The sequence below is a fragment of the Gallus gallus genome, chromosome 1, assembly GCF_016699485.2.
Source record: "Gallus gallus isolate bGalGal1 chromosome 1, bGalGal1.mat.broiler.GRCg7b, whole genome shotgun sequence".
Classification (NCBI taxonomy): domain Eukaryota; kingdom Metazoa; phylum Chordata; class Aves; order Galliformes; family Phasianidae; genus Gallus; species Gallus gallus.
This window is the reverse complement of record NC_052532.1, coordinates 144,292,725-144,311,310: the sequence shown is the minus strand read 5'-3', so window position 1 is coordinate 144,311,310 and position 18,586 is coordinate 144,292,725. Positions and strand designations below refer to the sequence as shown.

General features: G+C 65.8%; 3 protein-coding genes across 4 annotated transcripts; 1 reads left to right on the top strand and 2 right to left on the bottom strand.

Annotated features, from left to right (window-relative positions):
* Window positions 1-1,175: 1,175 nt before the first annotated feature.
* Window positions 1,176-4,288, bottom strand: ZIC5 (Zic family member 5). The gene is made up of 2 exons (XM_015274907.4): window positions 3,022-4,288; window positions 1,176-1,747 (listed from the first exon to the last, which is right to left on the bottom strand). Exons 1-2 carry the CDS (start codon window positions 4,160-4,162, stop codon window positions 1,296-1,298), a joined length of 1,593 nt encoding a protein of 530 aa, XP_015130393.3. The 5' UTR covers window positions 4,163-4,288; the 3' UTR covers window positions 1,176-1,295.
* Window positions 4,289-6,146: 1,858 nt separating this feature from the next.
* Window positions 6,147-8,713, bottom strand: LOC121109302. 2 transcript variants are annotated; one of them, XR_006933952.1, is made up of 2 exons: window positions 8,339-8,446; window positions 6,147-7,539 (listed from the first exon to the last, which is right to left on the bottom strand). XR_006933952.1 is itself a non-coding variant. In XM_046913992.1 (2 exons), exons 1-2 carry the CDS (start codon window positions 8,453-8,455, stop codon window positions 7,018-7,020), a joined length of 636 nt encoding a protein of 211 aa, XP_046769948.1. In that variant the 5' UTR covers window positions 8,456-8,713; the 3' UTR covers window positions 6,147-7,017. The 2 variants fall into 2 exon arrangements, 1 of the variants encoding a protein (XP_046769948.1); XM_046913992.1 differs by having other exon boundaries at window positions 6,147-7,536; window positions 8,339-8,713.
* Window positions 8,714-10,762: 2,049 nt separating this feature from the next.
* ZIC2 (Zic family member 2) lies at window positions 10,763-15,858 on the top strand. The gene is made up of 3 exons (XM_015274914.4): window positions 10,763-11,962; window positions 14,082-14,245; window positions 14,432-15,858. The coding sequence occupies exons 1-3, from the start codon at window positions 10,966-10,968 to the stop codon at window positions 14,705-14,707; spliced, it is 1,437 nt and encodes a 478-aa protein (XP_015130400.1). The 5' UTR covers window positions 10,763-10,965; the 3' UTR covers window positions 14,708-15,858.
* Window positions 15,859-18,586: the final 2,728 nt, after the last annotated feature.

The window sequence follows — 18,586 nt, the reverse complement described above, 5'->3', positions numbered from 1 at the left end:
AAGATAAATAATAATAATAACAATAATAATAATAATAATAAAAAGGAAACAGGAGATGGAGGGGGGGGGGGGACGGACGGGCGGGGGGGGGGGGGGCTGATGTCAGAAAATAAATTAATTCCGCCGTACAAAAGAATCGCGTTTGCGTACACGTTACTGACAATGATAAAACCAAACAAATTTCACGCACCGAACGCATTTCCACAAGCCCCGGGGGGTAACGCGGGGAGAGCCGCCCCCCCCCCTTCATCCCCTCCCCCCCCCTCCCCTCCCTCCCCTTTCCCCGGCGGCCCCAGAGGACGAATGGAGCTCTTCGGGCCCCCGCGGGTCCCTCCCCGCAGGGGTGCGGGAGCGGCGCGGGGCTGCAACCCCCCCATAGACACGAAACGAAATGAGAAGTGCCCCCCAGTGCCGCCGGTGCGCGCCGTCGGGGCCGCGGGGAGAGGGGCGGGGGGGTGGACGGAGGGGGGGGGAGGAGGGGGGCGGCTGAGCCGTGGGAGCAGCACCTGCCCCAGCGGGACGGGGCATCGCCACCATCGGCTCCCTCGTCCTCGCTGCTATTTTTTCCCAATTGAGACGAACGTATCGCGGCGTCATCCCCGGCGTGAGGCGGCAGCGAGAGCTCCTCTCACTCCCCCGGTGCTTTGCGGGAGCCGTAGGCACGCAGAACGCGGAGGAGCGGTACCGAAGCACCGCGTCTTTTGTCCCTACGGCCGTGCTACAGCGGAGGGAGAAAGGTACCGAGCGGGTCGGGCCGGAACCGGCGGCTCAGAGGGGAAAAGAGAATTACACAGAGCTGCACTGCAGGAGGCAAAAAAAACGGCGTTTATTTTGCGGCACTGAGCATCTCCCCCGGCCGGCTGCGGGGCCGGCAGCGCTGCTGCATTCGGCCGCAAACCCGCCCCCCCCTACCCGGCTGTGGTGAGGCTGGGCGGGCGCAGCTCCAGGGCCGGGGGGGGGCTCAGGAGGTGCAGGGCTGGGGGGGCTCGGGGGATGAGAGGGTCTCGTCCGGGTCGGAAAACGGGGGGGAGCTCGCGGACGGGGGGGAGCCGTGCCCGCTCGCAGCCTGCGTGTCACCTCCCCCCCCCCATTCCCCCCCCCGGCCGCCTCGGCCCGGGGCACCTCCTGGCCCCGCGCCCCCGCGGTGGGCGGCACGGCTCGGCGTGATCCGTCCGTACCGAAATGGGACACAACCGTCCGAGTCTCTTTAATTAAATTAGTGCCCGTACAAACACCATAGGGTTTCGTACACGGAATAAATAGCGCGAGTCAAACCTGACGGCCTTCCCGCAGCCCTAAGGGGCGGCCCGGCCCCCCGAGGTCCTGCGGGGCGCGTCCCCCTCGGAGCCCGGCGAGGCGGCGCGGCTGGGGGGGCTGCGAGGCCGCCTACCCCCCCCGGCCTGGCAGACGTACCACTCGCTGAGGTCGGTGACCGGAGGGGACAGGGCGGCGGCGCGGGCGCGGGGCGGCTCGGGTTGGGGCTCGGAGCCGGGGGGCAGAGGGCCGTCGGGGGGCCCCGGCGCGGCGTAGCCCGGGGGGGCGGGAGGCGGAGAGGGAGGAGGCGATTTGCAGTGGATCTTCATGTGCTTGCGCAGGGAGCTGGGGTGAGTGTAGGACTTGTCGCAGCCGCGGATCTTGCAGTAGTACGGCTTGTCGCTGGTGTGGACATGGGAGTGCTTCTTTCTGTCGCTGCTGTTGGCGAACTTCCTGTCGCAGCCGTCGAACTCGCATTTGAAGGGCTTCTCCCCTGCCGGCAAACAGCAAGCTGCTGGTTACGGCCCGGCCCCGCGTCCCCCCCCCCCCCCAACCCGGCGGCAGCCCCGGGGCTGCAAACGGCACAGAGGCCGTGGAGCCCAAAAACCAAAACCAAAAGAAACGTAAAATCCAACCGCCGACCTCCGGGCAGGCCTCCACCTCGTGGCAAACCCTTCATTAAGGCTCTAAAGACCGATCCCACACAACGCATCGCAGCATTACCTCCTCGAGTGCCCCCCACCACCCAACCCCAGCGCAACGCCGCGGGTTGGGAACACGGGGTAGCACCTCTCCGGGCACAAAGGTCGAGGCATCACCCCGTGCCACCCCACGCCGGCCCGCAGCAGGGCGGCCAGCGGCCCCTTCTTCCCCTTTGCACCGGGGGATGCTCTCACCACGGTGCAGTGGATTTATATCGGTGCCACCGTGCTGCTTCGAGAGGAACACGGCCCACAGCTGCCCACCGCCACATCGGGGGCTGTGCACCCCTCGAGGGGCCGGGGGAGAGGGTTCCCCTCTCCCCCGGCCCCTCGAGGGGTGCACAGCCCCCGGAGAACTGAGTGCGAGCTGAAACCCCCTCCCCTCCCCCCCCCCCCCCCCCCCCCCCGCGCTCCGAATCAGATAAACACCACATAAATCAATGAAACTCTGCTTTCCCAAAGTGTCCTCCGAGGAATAGCAGTTATCCGCCGCCGTAAACCCCGGCTCCGTTGAGAAATAACAATAACAACAATAATAATAATTAAAAAAAAAGAAGGAACGAAAAAGAACGGAGAAAAAAAAAAGAACTATAAAAAAAAAGGAAAAAGAAAAAAAGCTCCGAACGCTGCTCGCATGCGGCCCAAAAGGTCCCCCGAACCGAAGCTGCCTCCGAGAGCGGGGAGCCGCTCCCAGAGAGCCCCGACGGGGCGGTCCCGGCGGAGAGCAGCGGAGCCTCCGTTGCGCCCCGACGGCTCCGTCCGTCCTCTCCCCGCTCCGCCTCGGGGCTGCCGCTGCGGGCGGAGCGGTGCTGCCGAAGGGGGGGTGGGTATGAGGGGGTGGGGGGGTTGGGGAGGGGGGGGGTGGGGGGCGAGCACGTGCGCGTCCGTGTGTCCGTGCGTCTGTGTGTCGGGGCGCGCCGTCGGATTACTTATTCATGACAAAGTCACATGTCCGACGGCACGTAAGGGAAAGTGGAGGGGAGGGGGGGGGGGGGACCAAGAACGACAAAAAGAGGACGGGAAAGGGAGCAAAAGGCGAGGCCGGGAGGGGCGGAGGCGCACCCACCTGTGTGAGTCCGTTTGTGGATCTTGAGGTTCTCCGACCTTGCGAAGACTTTGCCGCAGCCGGGGAAGGGGCAGGGGAAGGGCTTCTCGCCCGTGTGCACGCGGATGTGGTTGATGAGTTTGTACTTGGCCTTGAAGGGCTTGCCCTCGCGGGGACACTCCTCCCAGTGGCACACGTGGCTGCTCTGCTCGGGCCCGCCGACGTGCTCCACGGTGACATGGCCCACCAGCTCCGGCATGGTGCCGAACGTCTTGGAGCAGGGAGTCCCTCCGCCCGGCGGCGGCTCGCCGTCGATCCACTTGCAGATGAGCTCCTGCTTGATGGGCGGCCGCATGTAGCGCAGGAAAGCGCCCGCCGCCCCGACGGGCCCTCCCGGGGGGGGCGGCTGCCCGCGGCCGGCGGCCAGGCCCAGCCCGCCGGGGCCGTAGCCCTGCATCGCCGCGGGGCCGTAGTGCGGCTCGGCGCGGCCGTACGGCTCCGGCCGCATCTGCCCGTTGAGCGGCGGCGGCGGCGGCGGCGGGAAGGCGGCGGGGTGCGCGCCGTCGGCGGGGCCGTAGGTGCCGGCGGCCGAGATGAAAACGCCGTGGGGCGGCGGGGGCGGGAGGCGCGGGGGGGCCCCGTGCGCGGCGGCGGCGGCGGCGGCGGCGGCGGCGGCGGAGGAGGGCAGGTCCCGGCGGGGGAGGAAGTCGCGTCCCGCCGCCCCCCCCGTCGGGCAGCCCGGCAGCGCGGCGGCGGGCGGCGCGTAGGCGACGGCGGTGCTGGCGGCGGCGGCGGCGGCGGCGGCGGCGGCGGCGGCTGCGGGCGCGGCGAAGGCTGCGGCGGCGGCGGCGGCGGTGAGCGCCTCGGGGGCGAGCTGGAGCGCGGCGGGCTGCGCCATGTGCTCGGGGCCGAGCGGCGTCAGCGCGCCGCCGGGCTCCGCGTCCCCGGGGTGCGGGTGGGCCGCGCGGGGGGGGTGGCCGTGCGGGGCCCCCGGCCCCGGGAAGCGCGTCATGTGCGGGTGCGGATGGGGCTGAGCCGCTGCCAAATCCGCTAATCTCGGGGTCGGGTTCCTCTTGCTCAAAGGGGGCTCCATAAGGACACGGCCGGGCCCATCTACGTTGGCTGTTGTTATTTTTTTCCCTCTGCCCGCCTTCAAAAACATGTATATATTAAGCGGCTCTTTAACTTCTTTTGTCTGCGCTCCTAACTCCGCGTATCCCCGGCCCCGCTCCGTCCTCCAGCGATTGGCAGAGCGCTCCCCACATTTGAGCTGCACAGTGGGAAATACGGTTCGGACATGGCACCGGAGGGATTGGACGGCTCCCGATGATTGGCAGCGGCCGCCGCCGCGCCATTGGCTCCCTTTCAGGCCGCGGCTCAGCGGGGATCCGCCCCCGCCGCCCCCCGTCGCCCCCCCCGGAGCCGCGCTCGCAAAACTTCGCGCGGGGCCCGACGGGGCGCACCGGACCCCGCCGCACGGAGAGGGGGAGCGTCCGAGGGGGCTCCGGGCTCGGGTTCCCGGGGGCGGGGCGGGCTCCGTACGGCCGCGCCGTCCCTTCTGCCGCGTGCGTTGTCGCGGCCGATGCCGGTGGCTGAAGGCGCCGCCGGCGGAAGGCAGCCAACGTTTTCCTAAAAAGAAGGCGGCGGGAGGAGGGGGAGGAGGAGGAGGGGGGGGGGGGATTCCTTTCCTTTCCTTTCCTTTCCTTTAGAAAAGAGCTGAGCGCACGGCGGCGGGGAGGCACGCGGCGCACGGGAAGGAGGAGGATGGGGAGCCCGTGCCCGGAGCCCGCGGCACTTCCCGGGCCGCCCTATCCAAGCGGCGGGCGCTGTCGCGGGGAGGGGTCCTCGGGTGCCCTCCCCAACTTCCCCCCAGGGCCTATTTCAGCCGCGGGGAAACCGACGCAAAGCGGCCGCGGTGCCGCAGCCGCAGAGGAACGATGACCCGCAAAGCTTCGACATGGGGGTGCTGCCGTCGGTAGGGGGGGGGGCAAGGAGGGAGGGCAAAGGACACGGGGAGGCGCCGGGAGAGCCGCCCCACGGTGCCCACTGCGGGAGCGGTGCCCGCCTCGTTGTGTCCCCGCGTCCTTCGGCTCCGTCCCCGTGGGAACCGCGTCCCCATCCCCCTCTCCCCCCCCCCCATCTCCTAAGCCGGGCTCCGCCGGTGCACGTCGGGGGTCGGCCGCGCTCCCCGGTGGAGCTACGTGGTGCGGAACGCGGGTAAATGACGGCCGGCCCTTTACTGGGGACTCTCGATGGTTTTATGGCACGGTAAAGCTTCCCACCGGCTCCCTGTACATCGATATGACAACGTCCCTGGGCTCGTGTCCCACGCACGCACACCCTGACCGCCCCCCACGCACGCACGGCGGTGTCACGGGGCGCCGGGAGCGCGCAGAAGGGGAGCGCGGCCCCGCGCACGCCTCCTCACCCGGCCCTCGTTAAACGCAGCGTGATAGGGATCTGTCATCGATTTAATATGGCTTAATTCAAATCTATCCCCCCGATCAATTTCTTTTTATGAGGGGCCATAAAACAAAGAAAATATTTTACAGCCGAATAACAGGCGGCCGACCCGCGGCCGGCAGCGGGGGGGCTCCGACGGGCCCCACGTGGAACCGAGCCCGGCTCCGCGCATCGCTGCAGGCACGGGACGGGGAGGGGGCCGCCCTGGGGCGCTCGGAGTGCTGCAACCCCGCCGGAGCCTTCCCGGCTCTGGTCCAGACCCGGCCCCGAGGGTCGTCCCCACGGGCCCTTTCGCTTTAAACCCGGGCTCGGGACGTCAGCTCCGGAGGGTTTTCCACCGTGTTGCGCTGGGGCTGCTCTATGTAAATGTATGCTAATGCTCACGAGCAGCATTTACAAACAATCGTCTTTACTGCGCGTCTTATGGATGGTTAGGGAGCGGGGAGAGATATTTTATTAGCGGCGAAAGCGTTCTGCCGGGGCACCGCTCGAAAGAGGGCAGTTACAGCCCTCCTCGGTAAAGCTTCCAAACCCGCGCAGGTCTGCCCAAATCCATCACCCCGCCCGGCCCGGCCCTGCCCGGCTGCTCGGAGCGGCCCCCGTCGTGTGTGGGCCGCCCCGTGCTTGGGAAGCGCGGCCGGGCCCTCCGCGGGCAGCGCGGGGCCGTGCGCGTCCTGCCTCGGGTTGCGCGCATCCTGCGCGGGGCTGCGCTGGCGGCTGCCCCACAGCTGCCGGGAGAGGCCGGGAGGTGCGGGCAGGGCCGGGAGCCCTCCCCACGGCGGAGGACAAGCGGGGCCGGGGCTCGGGCGGGAGGGGACAGCCTTCGGGAGAGAGACCCGCGGCAGAAGTCGCGCAGTTGCCATTTTCAGCGTGCGCTTTGACGGGGAAAGCGTGGCATGTTTCTCCCGGCTCGTCCCCTTTGGGGATTCGCTCAGACGGGGGCAAAATAAGAAAAAAGGAATCCCTCCTTCCGTTTGCGTCTGTATGTGTTGGAAGAGAACGGAGGGAGAGGGGCGGCCTCGGGAAACCCGGGGCGCGTTTTTGGTTGTGCCCTCTCCCCTCCTTCCTCTCTTCGCAGCCGTACGTCGCCCCCGGAAGAAGCTGTTGAGATAAATCAAACGGTGACACTTTGACGGCTTTTCTTGTACCCGCAATATGGGGACCATATGGCATTGTTATTTATGAATGACAGCAGAAATTGTATTACAGCGCCCATCGCGCGCTGTCGCCGCGCTGCTCCTCCGCCACCGGCGCGGACCGCGGCCACCCCCGCTCCGAGAGCGGCCGCCCGGTGCCCCCATCGCTGCGGCTCTGAGCCGGATGCGCTCCTGCGGGGGCTGCGCCAGCGCTGTGCCGCGGGGCCGGGGGCGCAAAGTGCGCGCAAAGTGCGCGGCCGCGGGCGCTGCCCTTCGCCTGGCAGCGGCAACTTTATACCTATACACACGCGCATGCATATATAGGTCTGTAAATACAGCGATAAATACGTTTGGCGTGAGAGAGTGGTGCTCCTTCCTGCCTCGAGAGCGGGTTTGAGGGGGAAAAAAAAAAAGGCATTTAAAAGTTGCGGCTTTGGCTGAGATTTTCACGATTTCCCTTTTCCCTTTTCACATGGCGCTGCCGTTGGAGCCGACAAAGAGCTGCTGTCCCGAGGTGCGTTTCACAGAGGGAGCTGCAGCACCGCACATGTGGGCTTCGCGGGTCAGAGGTCGGACGGCCCCGGAGTGCGGAGCTCGGCCCCATCAAAGCCGACCGCAGCTCCGTATCTCTCCGTGAGAGCGGCGGGCGGATGGCGGCTGCGGCGCGGACGGCGCTGCAGTGCTTCTCCCGGCCCGGCTCTCCCCTCTCCGGCCCGGCCCGGCTGCGGCTGTCCGGCCCCGCCGCAGCCCCGTGGGCAGAGGTAGGGGTGCGAGGGGGCACGGCGGGGGTACGCGAGGCACTGAACGGTGCCCCCGCCCCAGCTGTCTCCACGTTAGCAGCCGGCAACGGGAGGGGCTGTTTTAAAGGGAAATTCGGAACGCTTACAGAAGGAGGGTGCTCCCGGCAGGGATCTGCGGGTCGGGAGCGGCCAGAAACCTGCTGGGAAAAAATAATAATAATAAAAATTCAAATTCAAATCAGACCTGAAGTTCTGTCCGCGGAGGAGAGCTCCGGCCCGGCTCCGGAATCACATTCTACCCGGAGAGGGGCTCTCCGGCGCCCGGGGAAAAGGGGCCGCGGTGCGGGGAGGGGTAAAGAGACTCTCGGGGGACGGCCGTGCGACTTTGAACTTGGAACGGCCCCGCTGCGTCCTGGGGGTGCGGCACCGGGAGGGGAACGGAGCGCGGCCGGGCTGCGATAGTCCCTGTGTGCCCCGGAGGAGAGAGAGGGGACGGGGCAGGAGGGAAGGGAGGGATGGGAGAAGGGAGAGGGGTAAAAAGGGAAACAGGGAGGGAACGGGAACAGGAAGAGAGGAAGGAAGGAAAGGAAGGAAAGGAAGGAAAGGAAGGAAAGGAAGGAAAGGAAGGAAAGGAAGGAAAGGAAGGGAGAGGTAAAGTAAAGGGAAGAGAGAAAAAAAATAAAGGAAAGAAAGAAATAAAAGAAAGGGGGAGAAAAAAAAGAAAGAAAAGAAGGAAGGAAAGAATAAAGAGAAGGAAGAAAGGAGAACGAGGGGTAAATCCAGAAGGTAGACAGATATTTGTATGGACATTCTTTTTTTTCTTTTTTTTTTCCTTCTCCAAACCAATATTTCATTGGGGTTTTTCTCTGAGCCTTTCGGGGTTCCTCTCCGATCCGAGATGCAACCGCACTTTCTGCATTACTCTCTCGGTGAAGTCCCGGCTCCTGCAGAGCGTTGTCCACACGCAGCGCGGAGGCACAGCCCCGGCCTCTCCCTCACCTCCGGGGCACCTCCAGGCCCTCCTCCTCCTCCAAAACGTTCCGGGGAAAGGAAACGGTTTGTCCGCCCTCCGTGCCCGCAGCCCGGGCTGTGCGGGGGCCGGCAGTCAGCGGGCATGGATGGAGCGGGGCTGAGGGCTGAGGGCTGCGGGGCGGGGCGGGGGGAGGATGAAACCTCGGCCCAGGCAGAGAGCAACAGCGCGACACTGCATTTCGGACAGGGCTTGGAACGTTTTAACTGTTTGGTGGCAGCAGTGGGGGAACCTTCTCTAACAACCCTACACTGCAGACAGTGCTACCTTTTCCTTCTTTCCTTCCTTCCTTCTTTCTCTCCTTCCTTCCTTCCTTCCTTCCTTCCTTCCTTCCTTTTCTTTCTCTCTTTCCTTCCTTCCTTTTCTTTCTCTTTCCTTCCTTCCTTTTCTTTCTCTTTCCTTCCTTCCTTTTCTTTCTCTTTCCTTCTTTCCTTTTCTTTCTCTTTCCTTCTTTCCTTTTCTTTCTCTCTTTCTTTCCTTCCTTCCTTTTCTCTCTTTCCTTCCTTCCTTTTCTCTCTTTCCTTCCTTCCTTCTGTCTTTCTCTCTTTCCTTCCTTCCTTCCCTCCATCCTTTCCATCCATCTATCCATCCTTCCTTCCTTCCCCGCATCCTTTCCATCCATCTACCTATCCATCCATGTATCCATCCATCCATCCATCCATCCATCCACCCATCCATCCATCCACTCTCTGGGTGCAGAGCAGCCGAGAGCCGGCGGGATATGGCCCCACTGTACCACCGCAACACCATATCGCTTTTTAACGCTGGAGAAGCCCCGTTCGGTGCTACCCGTGCCCCCAGCACAGCTCGTGCCCAGCCGTGTTTTTATGGTGGGGGAGGGGGGCAGCTGACCTGCTCGCTTTTCTATTCCCGCCGTGAGAGGATCCGGTTTGCCAATAACAATGGCGGGGCGGGGGGGGAAGGGGCGGGGGGGGGGGGGGGGAGGCCGGTTTGGGTTGGTTTTGTTTGTTTGGGTTTTTTGGGTTTCTCTTTAAAGAACGGAACGAGAGCGGAGGGCTCCCGGAACACCGCCCCGGGACGCAGCACAGCGGAGCAGCCCCGCCCCGTGCGGGGTCCGACGGCCGCCCCGGCCCTCTCCGGCGTTCCCTTCTGTGTCCATTCCCATCTCGGTGCAGGACTTCAGCTCGGCATCCCCCCACCCCCCCGCCCGCCCCCCCCAACCCGGCCCCGCTCCCTGCGTCTCTCGTGAGCTTCGTGTGCCTGAGCCGAGAGGGGGAAGGGGCTGCGGGGTGTGGGGGTGTGGGGGGGGCGCCCCTCCCTCCGTCACCACCTGAAAAGATAGAAATTAATACAAATGAAAAAATCATTCAAAAACAAATTCTCTCCCCTCCCCCCCCCCCCTCCCCCCACACCTCTCCCCCGCGTCGATGCTCGAAGCCCCTCGCTTTGTTTGTTTGCTCCCCAGGCACAGCGGCATCGCCCGTGCCGTGCGGCTCTCCCCGCAACGCCGCCCCTTCCCTTCACCGCCCTAAAATCCGAGGGGGCGGCCGGGGAAGGGGGGGGGGGGGGGGCCGGAGGGGGGGGGGGGGCGCGACCGAAGAAGCCCCGGGCGGGCCCTCCGCTGCCGGGCGCTGAGCCGCGGGGAAGGGGCTGCGCTGCCGCTCCGCTCCGTGCCGGGCTGTGCCGGCGGGGGCCGGGCGGGGGCGGGCGGGGCGCGGGGCCGTCGCGCTGCCATTAGCCGGGGCCGGGGACGCCCGGATGGACGGGGCGGCCCGGGCCAATGAGCGGGCGCCGGGAGAGTGACCGGGCGCTGTTATAGGGGGCGGCGGGAGAGAGAGGGGCCGCCAGTCCGGGCGGGGAGAGGGGGAGCGGCCGGGCGGAGAGAAAGAAGGGGGGTGGGGGGGGGGGGGAAGGAGGGGGCGAGGGGAGGGGAGAAAAATAAAACGCGGCCGCCTCGGCAGCACCCGGCGGGATAAACAGAGGCGGCGGCGGCGGGAGCGGGAGGAGAGCGGCTGAAGCTCGGCGGCCCCGCGCCGCTCCTGCTCCCCCCTCCCGCCCCCATTGTTTTTAATCCGGCCCGGACCCCCCTTCCCCCTCCCCTCCCACGCCCCTCCCCGCGCTCCTTTCCTCCGTGGGAACCCGCGGCTGCCGCGAGTCCGCGCCGTGAGAGCCCCGGCGGGGCCGCGTGTGTGTGCGTGTGCACGCGTGTGCGTATCGCGCGTGCTTCTGCGTGTGCGCGTGTGTGTGTGTGCGCTTGCGAGCGTGTGTATCCGTGTGCGCGTATCCGTGTGTGTGTGCCGCAGGGAGCGGCGGGGCCGCCTCCCCCCCCCGCGTCCCCGCCGCCAGCCCCGTCCCTCCCCTGCTCCCCCTCCCCTCCCCTGCCCGCCCCCGCCTCGCCTCCTTTAATACACTTTGGTTCTCCGCTCGCCTTTGGACTCTGCGCTGCCCGGGCTCCGGCTCCGGCTCCGGCGGCGGCGGCGGCGCGGCCGTGCGGGCGGAGGCGGGGACGCCGCGGCTGCCGGGGGGAAGCGGCGCGGGCGGCGGCGGCGGCGGCGGCGGCGGCGGCCCCGCGCCGGGCGGGCGGCGGAGCGGCGGATCGGAGCGGCGGAGCGGCGCGGCGCGGCGCGGCACGGCCATGCTGCTGGACGCCGGCCCGCAGTTCCCGGCGCTCGGCGTGGGCACCTTCGCCCGGCACCACCACTCGGCCGCGGCCGAGATGCAGGAGCGGGAGCTGAGCCTGGCGGCGCAGAACGGCTTCGTGGACTCGGCGCACATGGGCGCCTTCAAGCTGAACGCCGGAGCCCACGAGCTGTCCCCGGGGCAGAGCTCGGCGTTCACCTCGCAGGCGCCCGGCTACCCCGCGGCCGCGCTGGGGCCGCACGCCGCGCACGTCGGCTCGTACTCGGGGCCGCCCTTCAACTCCACCCGGGACTTCTTGTTTCGCAGCCGCGGCTTCGGGGAGGCGGCGGCGGGCGGCGGGCAGCACGGCATCTTCGGGCCGGCGGCCGGCGGCCTGCACCACCCGCACACGGACGCTCAGAGCCACCTCCTGTTCCCCGGCATCCACGAGCAGCACGGCCCGCACGCCTCGCAGAACGTCCTCAACGGGCAGATGCGGCTGGGGCTGCCCGGGGAGGTGTTCGCCCGCTCCGAGCAGTACCGCCAGGTCGCCAGCCCCAGGACTGACCCCTACGCGGCGGCGCAGCTGCACAACCAGTACGGCCCCATGAATATGAACGTGGGCATGAACGTGGCGGCCCACCACCACCACCACCCCGGTGCCTTTTTCCGCTACATGCGGCAGCAGTGCATCAAGCAGGAGCTGATCTGCAAGTGGATCGACCCCGAGCAGCTGAGCAACCCCAAAAAAAGTTGCAATAAAACTTTCAGCACCATGCACGAGCTGGTCACCCACGTCTCGGTGGAGCACGTCGGGGGGCCCGAGCAGAGCAACCACGTCTGCTACTGGGAGGAGTGTCCCCGCGAGGGCAAGCCCTTCAAGGCCAAGTACAAACTGGTCAACCACATCCGCGTGCACACGGGCGAGAAGCCCTTCCCCTGCCCCTTCCCCGGCTGCGGGAAGGTCTTCGCCAGGTCGGAGAACCTCAAGATCCACAAACGGACGCACACAGGTAACGGGGGGAGCCGTGCGGGACCGGAGAGGGGAGCGCTGCGGGGCGGGAGCCGAGGAGGGGGGGATGCGGGAGGGGAAAAAAGAAATACGGGAGAAAAACGGCGAGGAGACGAATAGGGGAAAAATCGGGGAGGGAAGAAGCGAGGGAGAAGGTCGGCGAGGAAATAAACGGGGGAAGAAACCGCGGAGGAGAGAAAGGAGGGAGGGAATCGGGAGAGAATTAAGAAGAGAGAAAAACAGCGAGGAAATAAATAGGGGGGAAATCGGGAGATAAATGAAAAAGGGAGAAAAACGGCGAAGAAATAAATAGGGGGGAAAACGAGTCGGCGATGAAATGGGCAAGGGAGAGAATCGGGGAAGGAATAAATAGGGGAGAAAATTAGGGAGAAAATAAATAGGAGAGAAAACGAGGGAGGAAATAAACGGGGAAAAACGGAGAGAAAACGAATGAAAGAGAAAAGCGGCGAGGAAACGAACGGGGGAGAAAGTCGGGGCGGAAATAAACGGGGGAGAAAAGCGGGGAGGAAAAGAAGAAGGGAGAAAAGCGGGGAGGAAAAGAAGAAGGGAGAAAAGCGGGGAGGAAAAGAAGAAGGGAGAAAAGCGGGGAGGAAAAGAAGAAGGGAGAAAAGCGGGGAGGAAAAGAAGAAGGGAGAAAAGCGGGGAGGAAAAGATAGAAGAAGGGAGAAAAGCGAGGAGGAAACGGACTCCCGCGCCGCCGCCCGCAGCCCCAATCCCGGCACACGGCCGCGGGCGTTGGGCTCCGTCCGCACCGCCTCCCCACGGCCGGGAGTTCGCGTTCGTGGGAGCGGCGCGGATGGAGCGGGGCCTCGGCCGGGCCCTACGGAGGGGCGGGTGGGGGTCTGCGGGCGTGAAACGCGGTGGTGCGAGTGTGTGTGTGTGTGTGTGTGTGTGTGTGTGTCGGGAGTCGGGGGATCGCAGAGCTGTAGGAGCTGTGGGGTCACGGAACCATGGGGCCGCGGAAGAGTAGGATCGCGGGCTTGTAGGATCGCAGAGACGTGTGCTGCTAGAGCTCTAGGGTCACAGAACGGTTGGGTCACGGAGCTGTGGGATAACGGAGCCGTGGGGTCCCAGGGCTGTAGGAACACGGAGTTGGAGCATCTCGGAGCTGTAGGGTCACAGCACACCCCGGGCCGGGCGGGAGCCGCAGCGTCCCCGAGCCCAACTCGGGGCTCCTCTTTGGGACAGAGCTCGGCCGGCGGGAGCACCGCCCGCTCCGTGCCGTGCCGGAGGACGGGGAGAGGCTCCGTACGGCCGCCCGAGCCCCGTAGAAGTGCGGCACGTCCCTCGCTGGGAATGCTTTCCATTAAATTTAAATGGTGTGAGCAAGGCAATAAAATTTTCTCGTTGGGGGAAAAAAAAAAAAAAAAGAAAGAAAGAAAGAAAAAGAAAAGAAACACAGAAAAACAGAAAAAAAAAAAGCCCACCCCAACCTAACGGCCAAAGCCACCAAAAAAAGAAAGAAAGAAAGAAAAATCCAACAACAAAAAGTGTTATTAAAGCGTCGCCGAGCTGCTGCAGGCCGGTCGGCCGCTTGGATGACGGGGGGAAGAGGGGCACGGCGAGGGCGGATAGGCCGGGGCTGCCCCGGTGGGGAACGGCGAGAGCCGCGGGGCCGGGCCGGGAGCGGCGCCGACCGCGAGCGCCCGCCGGGGCCGCGCTCGCACCGCGTGCGGAGCGAACGGCCGAGCGGTCCCCGGCAGCGGCACGGAGCGCTCCGAGGCCCTCCGCGCGGCGCTTCGGCTCCGCGGACGGCTGCGAGGAGGCGTTCGGGTGCCGACGGCGCCGAGCGCCGAGCGCTTCCTCCGGCCGCCGCGGAGTTGGAGGCTCCGTAACGCCGCCTGAGAAACGCGGGGGGGAATTAAACGAAGCGTTTGACGGCCTCTGCCGTTCTCCCGGCGGACGGGCGCTCTTCGCCGCCGTCCGAACGCGGGGCGCCTCCCGGCCCGAAAGCCGCCCTCGGTAGCGGTTCCTCGGCGGGACGCGCGGGGCCGAAGGCGTCTCGCTGCTTTTCGCCCCGTCTCCTCGGCCGGGACGAGCGTGGGCCGGGGGTCGGGGGCCGGAGGCCGAGGCCCGGCCCGACCGCTGCTGTCTTGCAGGGGAGAAGCCCTTCCAGTGCGAGTTCGAGGGCTGCGACCGGCGCTTCGCCAACAGCAGCGACCGCAAGAAGCACATGCACGTGCACACGTCGGACAAGCCGTACCTGTGCAAGATGTGCGACAAGTCCTACACGCACCCCAGCTCCCTGCGGAAGCACATGAAGGTACCCGGCCCCGCAGCCGGCGGCGGGAGGCGGGGGGGCGGCCGCCCCGCTCCGGGCGCCCCGTCGGGGCGGCGGGCGGCGGGCGCGGGGCCCGGGGGCGGCGGGCCGGGCCGGCGGCGGGGGGCGGCAGAGCCTGGGGGCCGCCCCGTCCCCCCTCCACCCGGCGCTCTTGCCTTTGCCCCCCAGGTGCACGAGTCGTCCCCGCAAGGCTCCGAGTCCTCGCCGGCCGCCAGCTCCGGCTACGAGTCCTCCACGCCCCCGGGGCTGGTGTCCCCCAGCGCCGAGCCGCAGAGCTCCACCAATCTCTCCCCGGCGGCGGCGGCCGCGGCCGCGGCGGCGGCGGCGGCGGCCGTGACCGCCGCGCACCGGAGCGGCGGCGGCGGAGGAGGAGGAGGGAGCGGCGGCGGCGGCGGCGGCGGCCACGGCGGCCTCTCCTCCAACTTCAACGAGTGGTACGTGTAGGGCCGCCGGACTGCTCTGCGGCCCCGCCGCCGCCGCCGCCGCCGCCGCCGCCCATCCCGGGCCGGAGGAAGCGCTCCCGGAGCCCGCTCCGCACGGAGCTCCCCGCGCCGCCGCCGGCCCGCGGCCGTCTGTCGGAATCGTTTCTGTTCGGTTTTGGTTTTTTTTTTTTTTTCTTTTTTTTTTTTTTTTTAAATTCCTCTTATTATTTACGAACGCTTTAAACCGGCCAAAAAAAAAAAAAAAAAAAAGGAAAAAAAAAAAAAAAAAGAAATTCCTATGTAAGTGCGTGCTGGGAAACGCGAGGGAACAACTCACGAAAGAGAGGAACGGAAAGGAGAAGAAGAAGAAGAAGAAGAAGAAGAGGGGGGATAAACCGACGCGACGCGGCGCCCGGCGGAAGGCCCCGGGGCGGCGGACAAAGCAGCGCCGCGGCCCGGCCGGCCCTGCAGAGCCCTCCTCTCCCTCCTCCTTCGATTTCCCTCCGAAGAAGCGAAGGACTTTGTTTCTTTTCTTCCTCACCCCCCCTCTTTTTATTTTTTTTTTAGATCGCCCTTAAAAAAAAAAACAACAAAAAAAAAACCAACAAAAAACCCCACTAAATAACGTGGAAGGGGGAAAAAAAAACAAAACAAAACAAAACAAAAAAGCGCAAACAAAACCCCAGAAATGGTTTCTTTTGTACTCGTGATCTCTTGAATATCGTGTTCCTTTCCAAGAGGCGACTTGATTGTAAAACCGCATCTCTCACCGTACCCGGGGAAGAAGTGCCGTGCCAAAGTCCCGTCCCGCCCCGCGCTGTCCGCTGTTAGCTGGGTGCCGTGTGCTGTCGTAGTGCTTTGCCGTCCGCTCCCTTTAGTCCTGGTGGGAAGGTTGTGAGGAAATCAGCGTCGTGCCGTAGGCTTCCCGTCCACCGCCCTCCTCCTGTAAATACCCGTGACCGTATTTATCCATTTGTAATTAAATTATGGTATTAACTTGCTACAGAGGAAACGGTATTTATAAAGAATGTTTCTTAACTATAAATATGTACAATTGTGAGCATAAACTGTTTCAGATTTTTTTATTTGGAGGTTTAAGTGGTTTCATCCTTTCTCGTGATATGTTTGGAGAGTAATGCGTACAGAACTATAATAAAACGTGTTGAAGCTGCACCACGGGCCGTCCGTCGCCTTTTTGTGCCGAGGGCTCTCCCGGCGCCCCGGCTTAACAGAACGCCCTTCGACGGCGGCCGAGGAGCGGCACTGGGGGGGTGGGGGGGGCAGCGCCGCACCCTCCGACCCCGCCGGGGACAGCCCTCCTCGGGAAGGGCCTCGCACGGAGACGCCGCGCTGCCCTCCGCCGTCCCCGGTCCTCCGCCTTCCGAGGGAAGCGACGACGGGGCCGCTTCGGGCCGGAGGAAAGTCGGGAGCTGCCCCGGCGCTGAGCACCGCTCCGGAACCGCGGTTCGGGCCTCGGAGAGGAGAAAGAGGCCGCGTGAGAGAGCTCCGATTTCCCTCCTCTCTTCTCTCTTCGATCGTTTGGCTTTTTGAACCGCGAGCGGCTCGAGGTGCGGGATGCGCTCGGTGCGGGGCCGGGAGCCGCCGCCCGCCCGCACGGCGTTCCCAGAGCCGCCGCGTATCGGGGAGCCGTCGGGGCCGCCCGCGCCGGGCCCGCAACGCCACGGGGGGAGGCGGTGGGCACGGGAGGGCCTTTCGGTGTCCGGCGTCGCCCGCGGACCTCCCCCGTCCCGGCTTCGGTTTGGTTTTCGGGCTCTGCGCCCCGCGCTCAGGGAAAGGCAGAGGCGTCCCGAGCCACGAGAATAAGATAAGCGGGGGTACGCGGCGCCCTGCTCGCTTCGGGCTCGTTCCCCAGACGCTGGGCGAGGGGAGGAGGGGGTGGAGGGAGAAGAGGGGCCCTTCATCTCGGTGCCGCCGCAAGGTTGGGGCGCGGAGCGGGACCGCAGCGTCCTCTGCAACCGCGCCTCTCCCACCTCGGCCATCCCCCCGCGTAGCGCGGGCTCCCGAGCGATCAAACGGCCGTTAACATCCGTTTACGTTCTGTAATGACATTAAGGAAAAAGGTATATTCAAATCATTGGCATACGCCACCCGCCCCTTGGACGGGTCCGTGGGAAACGCGGCTGCGAAGATCCCTCTTCGCCCCCGCGGCCGAAAATTCACTCAGGGTCCCGCTGCTGGCCGGGGGCCGCCCCGATCTTCTACCGGCCCGGAGCCGCGGCTCCCGCTCGCTCCCGGTTCCCTCCGTCCCCCCCCGCCCCGTCGGGCCTCGCCCCGCTCTCTACGGCCTTGCCTTGCCCCGCTCCATCCCCGGGCCGGGGCAGTGCCGGCCGCGGGGCCCGGGGTCACCGCTCATCCCCGCTCAGTGCCAGCGGAGGTCGGAGCGGGCGGACCCACACGAGCCTCCCCCCGCCACGTCCTCTCCGGGCTGCCCCTGAACTTGAACTTGGCCCCGGCGAGTCCCGCCTGCAGCCCCCTCTCTCCGCCCGCCTCCCTCAGGCCCTGACCCCGGCCCGGCCTCGCCACGATTAAGGCACAGGGCAGTAATTCATCGGGCTCGGGGTGCGGGGGTGCGGCCCGGAGCCTTCTTCCTCCCCGTGCGAGGGTGGCCCGGCCTCGGGGAGCCGGAGCCCCGCTTTGCCCCCTCTCCTCCTCCCGCTCCCGTTTCTCTTCTTCTCTCACGCCGCATCAGACGTTCCCAAACCTCCCCGCCCGGCCCCGAAAGCGACCTGGGGACAGCCCCGAGGGGCGGCGGGCGGCCGAGCTCACGCCTCGACGGCGCGGCCCCGACGGCGGCCGTGGGGGGAGACGGCCCCGGGATCGCCTCTCGGCCGCTTCCCTTCGGCGGTCCCTCGCTTGCCGCCACCGCCGCTACGGAGCGGTGGGTTTCATCGTAATGTTTATTATTGGTATTATTATTAATCATAAAATTCGCTCCCGACTCTGCCCGGAGACCCCCCGAAGACCCAGAGCGATTTCCCCCAGAACCGCTCTCTCCCGGCTCTCTCCTCCCGAGCCGAATCCCGGCTCGGCCCACGAGAGGAACCTCTCTCTCCAGCAGCGGGACCCTACCTGCCCCCGTCCTGTCTCCCCCACCTGCTCCGCCGCCGCACCGCCTTTGTTTCGGCAGCGGAAAGAACGCGACCCAACGCCACAGCTGCCCACCCCACGCACGGCGATGCCCGCGCCCCGACCCGCACCCACGCGGGGAACGACCGCGGCTCTCCCCGAGCCCGGCCCGGCCCCGTCGAACCCCTCCGGCTGCTTCGGGCCCGACCTCCCCGAGCCCCTCGGAGCCTTTTCTGTCGCCCCTTTGTTTTCAGTACCCGCACACGTTTCCTGCCCTGCGTGCACACTCAGCGGGCTCACCCACACTTCTCCCGGCCGCGCGGGCACAGTGAGGTACGTGGATTTTTCATCATCTCCGTGCACAGTCAGCTTTCTGTTCAGTTGCTTGCGTTTCGATCTCGCGGGTATCTTTTTTCTTCCTTTCTTTTTTTTTTTTCCTTTTTTTCCCCCTATATATTTCTTAAATTTTTCTTTCTTTTCTTTTTTTCTTTTTTCTTTTTTTTTGCAATCTCTTTTTCTTTATTCCTTTCTCTTTTTCCCCCTTTTTTTGTTGTTTCTCCCACCCCCCCCTCCCCCCCTCCCAGCAGCCCCTCTCCCGATCGGATCCCCCTTTCCCATCAGAGCGGGCAAACCCCATTGTACCACTCCGCGGGACACGGTGACCCCCTCCCTCCGACAGTGCCATTCCTCCCGAGGGCGTCGGGCTTTCCTCCCTCTCACCCCGGCCGGGCTGGGGGGGGGGGGGGGGATGGGGGGGTTGGGGGGAGGCTAACACTGGGGGGAGAGAAAAAAGAAAGAAGGAGAAGAGCGGGAG

Coding starts and splice junctions, on each gene's coding strand:
- ZIC2 (XM_015274914.4), top strand. CDS start 10,966: ATGCTGCTGGACGCCGGCCCGCAGTTCCCGGCGCTCGGCGTGGGCACC. Junction 11,963..14,081: donor CCACAAACGGACGCACACAG/GTAACGGGGGGA, acceptor GCTGTCTTGCAG/GGGAGAAGCCCTTCCAGTGC. Junction 14,246..14,431: donor CCCTGCGGAAGCACATGAAG/GTACCCGGCCCC, acceptor TTTGCCCCCCAG/GTGCACGAGTCGTCCCCGCA.
- ZIC5 (XM_015274907.4), bottom strand. CDS start 4,162: ATGTTTTTGAAGGCGGGCAGAGGGAAAAAAATAACAACAGCCAACGTA. Junction 1,748..3,021: donor CCACAAACGGACTCACACAG/GTGGGTGCGCCT, acceptor GTTTGCCGGCAG/GGGAGAAGCCCTTCAAATGC.
- LOC121109302 (XM_046913992.1), bottom strand. CDS start 8,455: ATGCCCGCTGACTGCCGGCCCCCGCACAGCCCGGGCTGCGGGCACGGA. Junction 7,537..8,338: donor GGCCTGGAGGTGCCCCGGAG/GTGAGGGAGAGG, acceptor TTTTCCCAGCAG/GTTTCTGGCCGCTCCCGACC.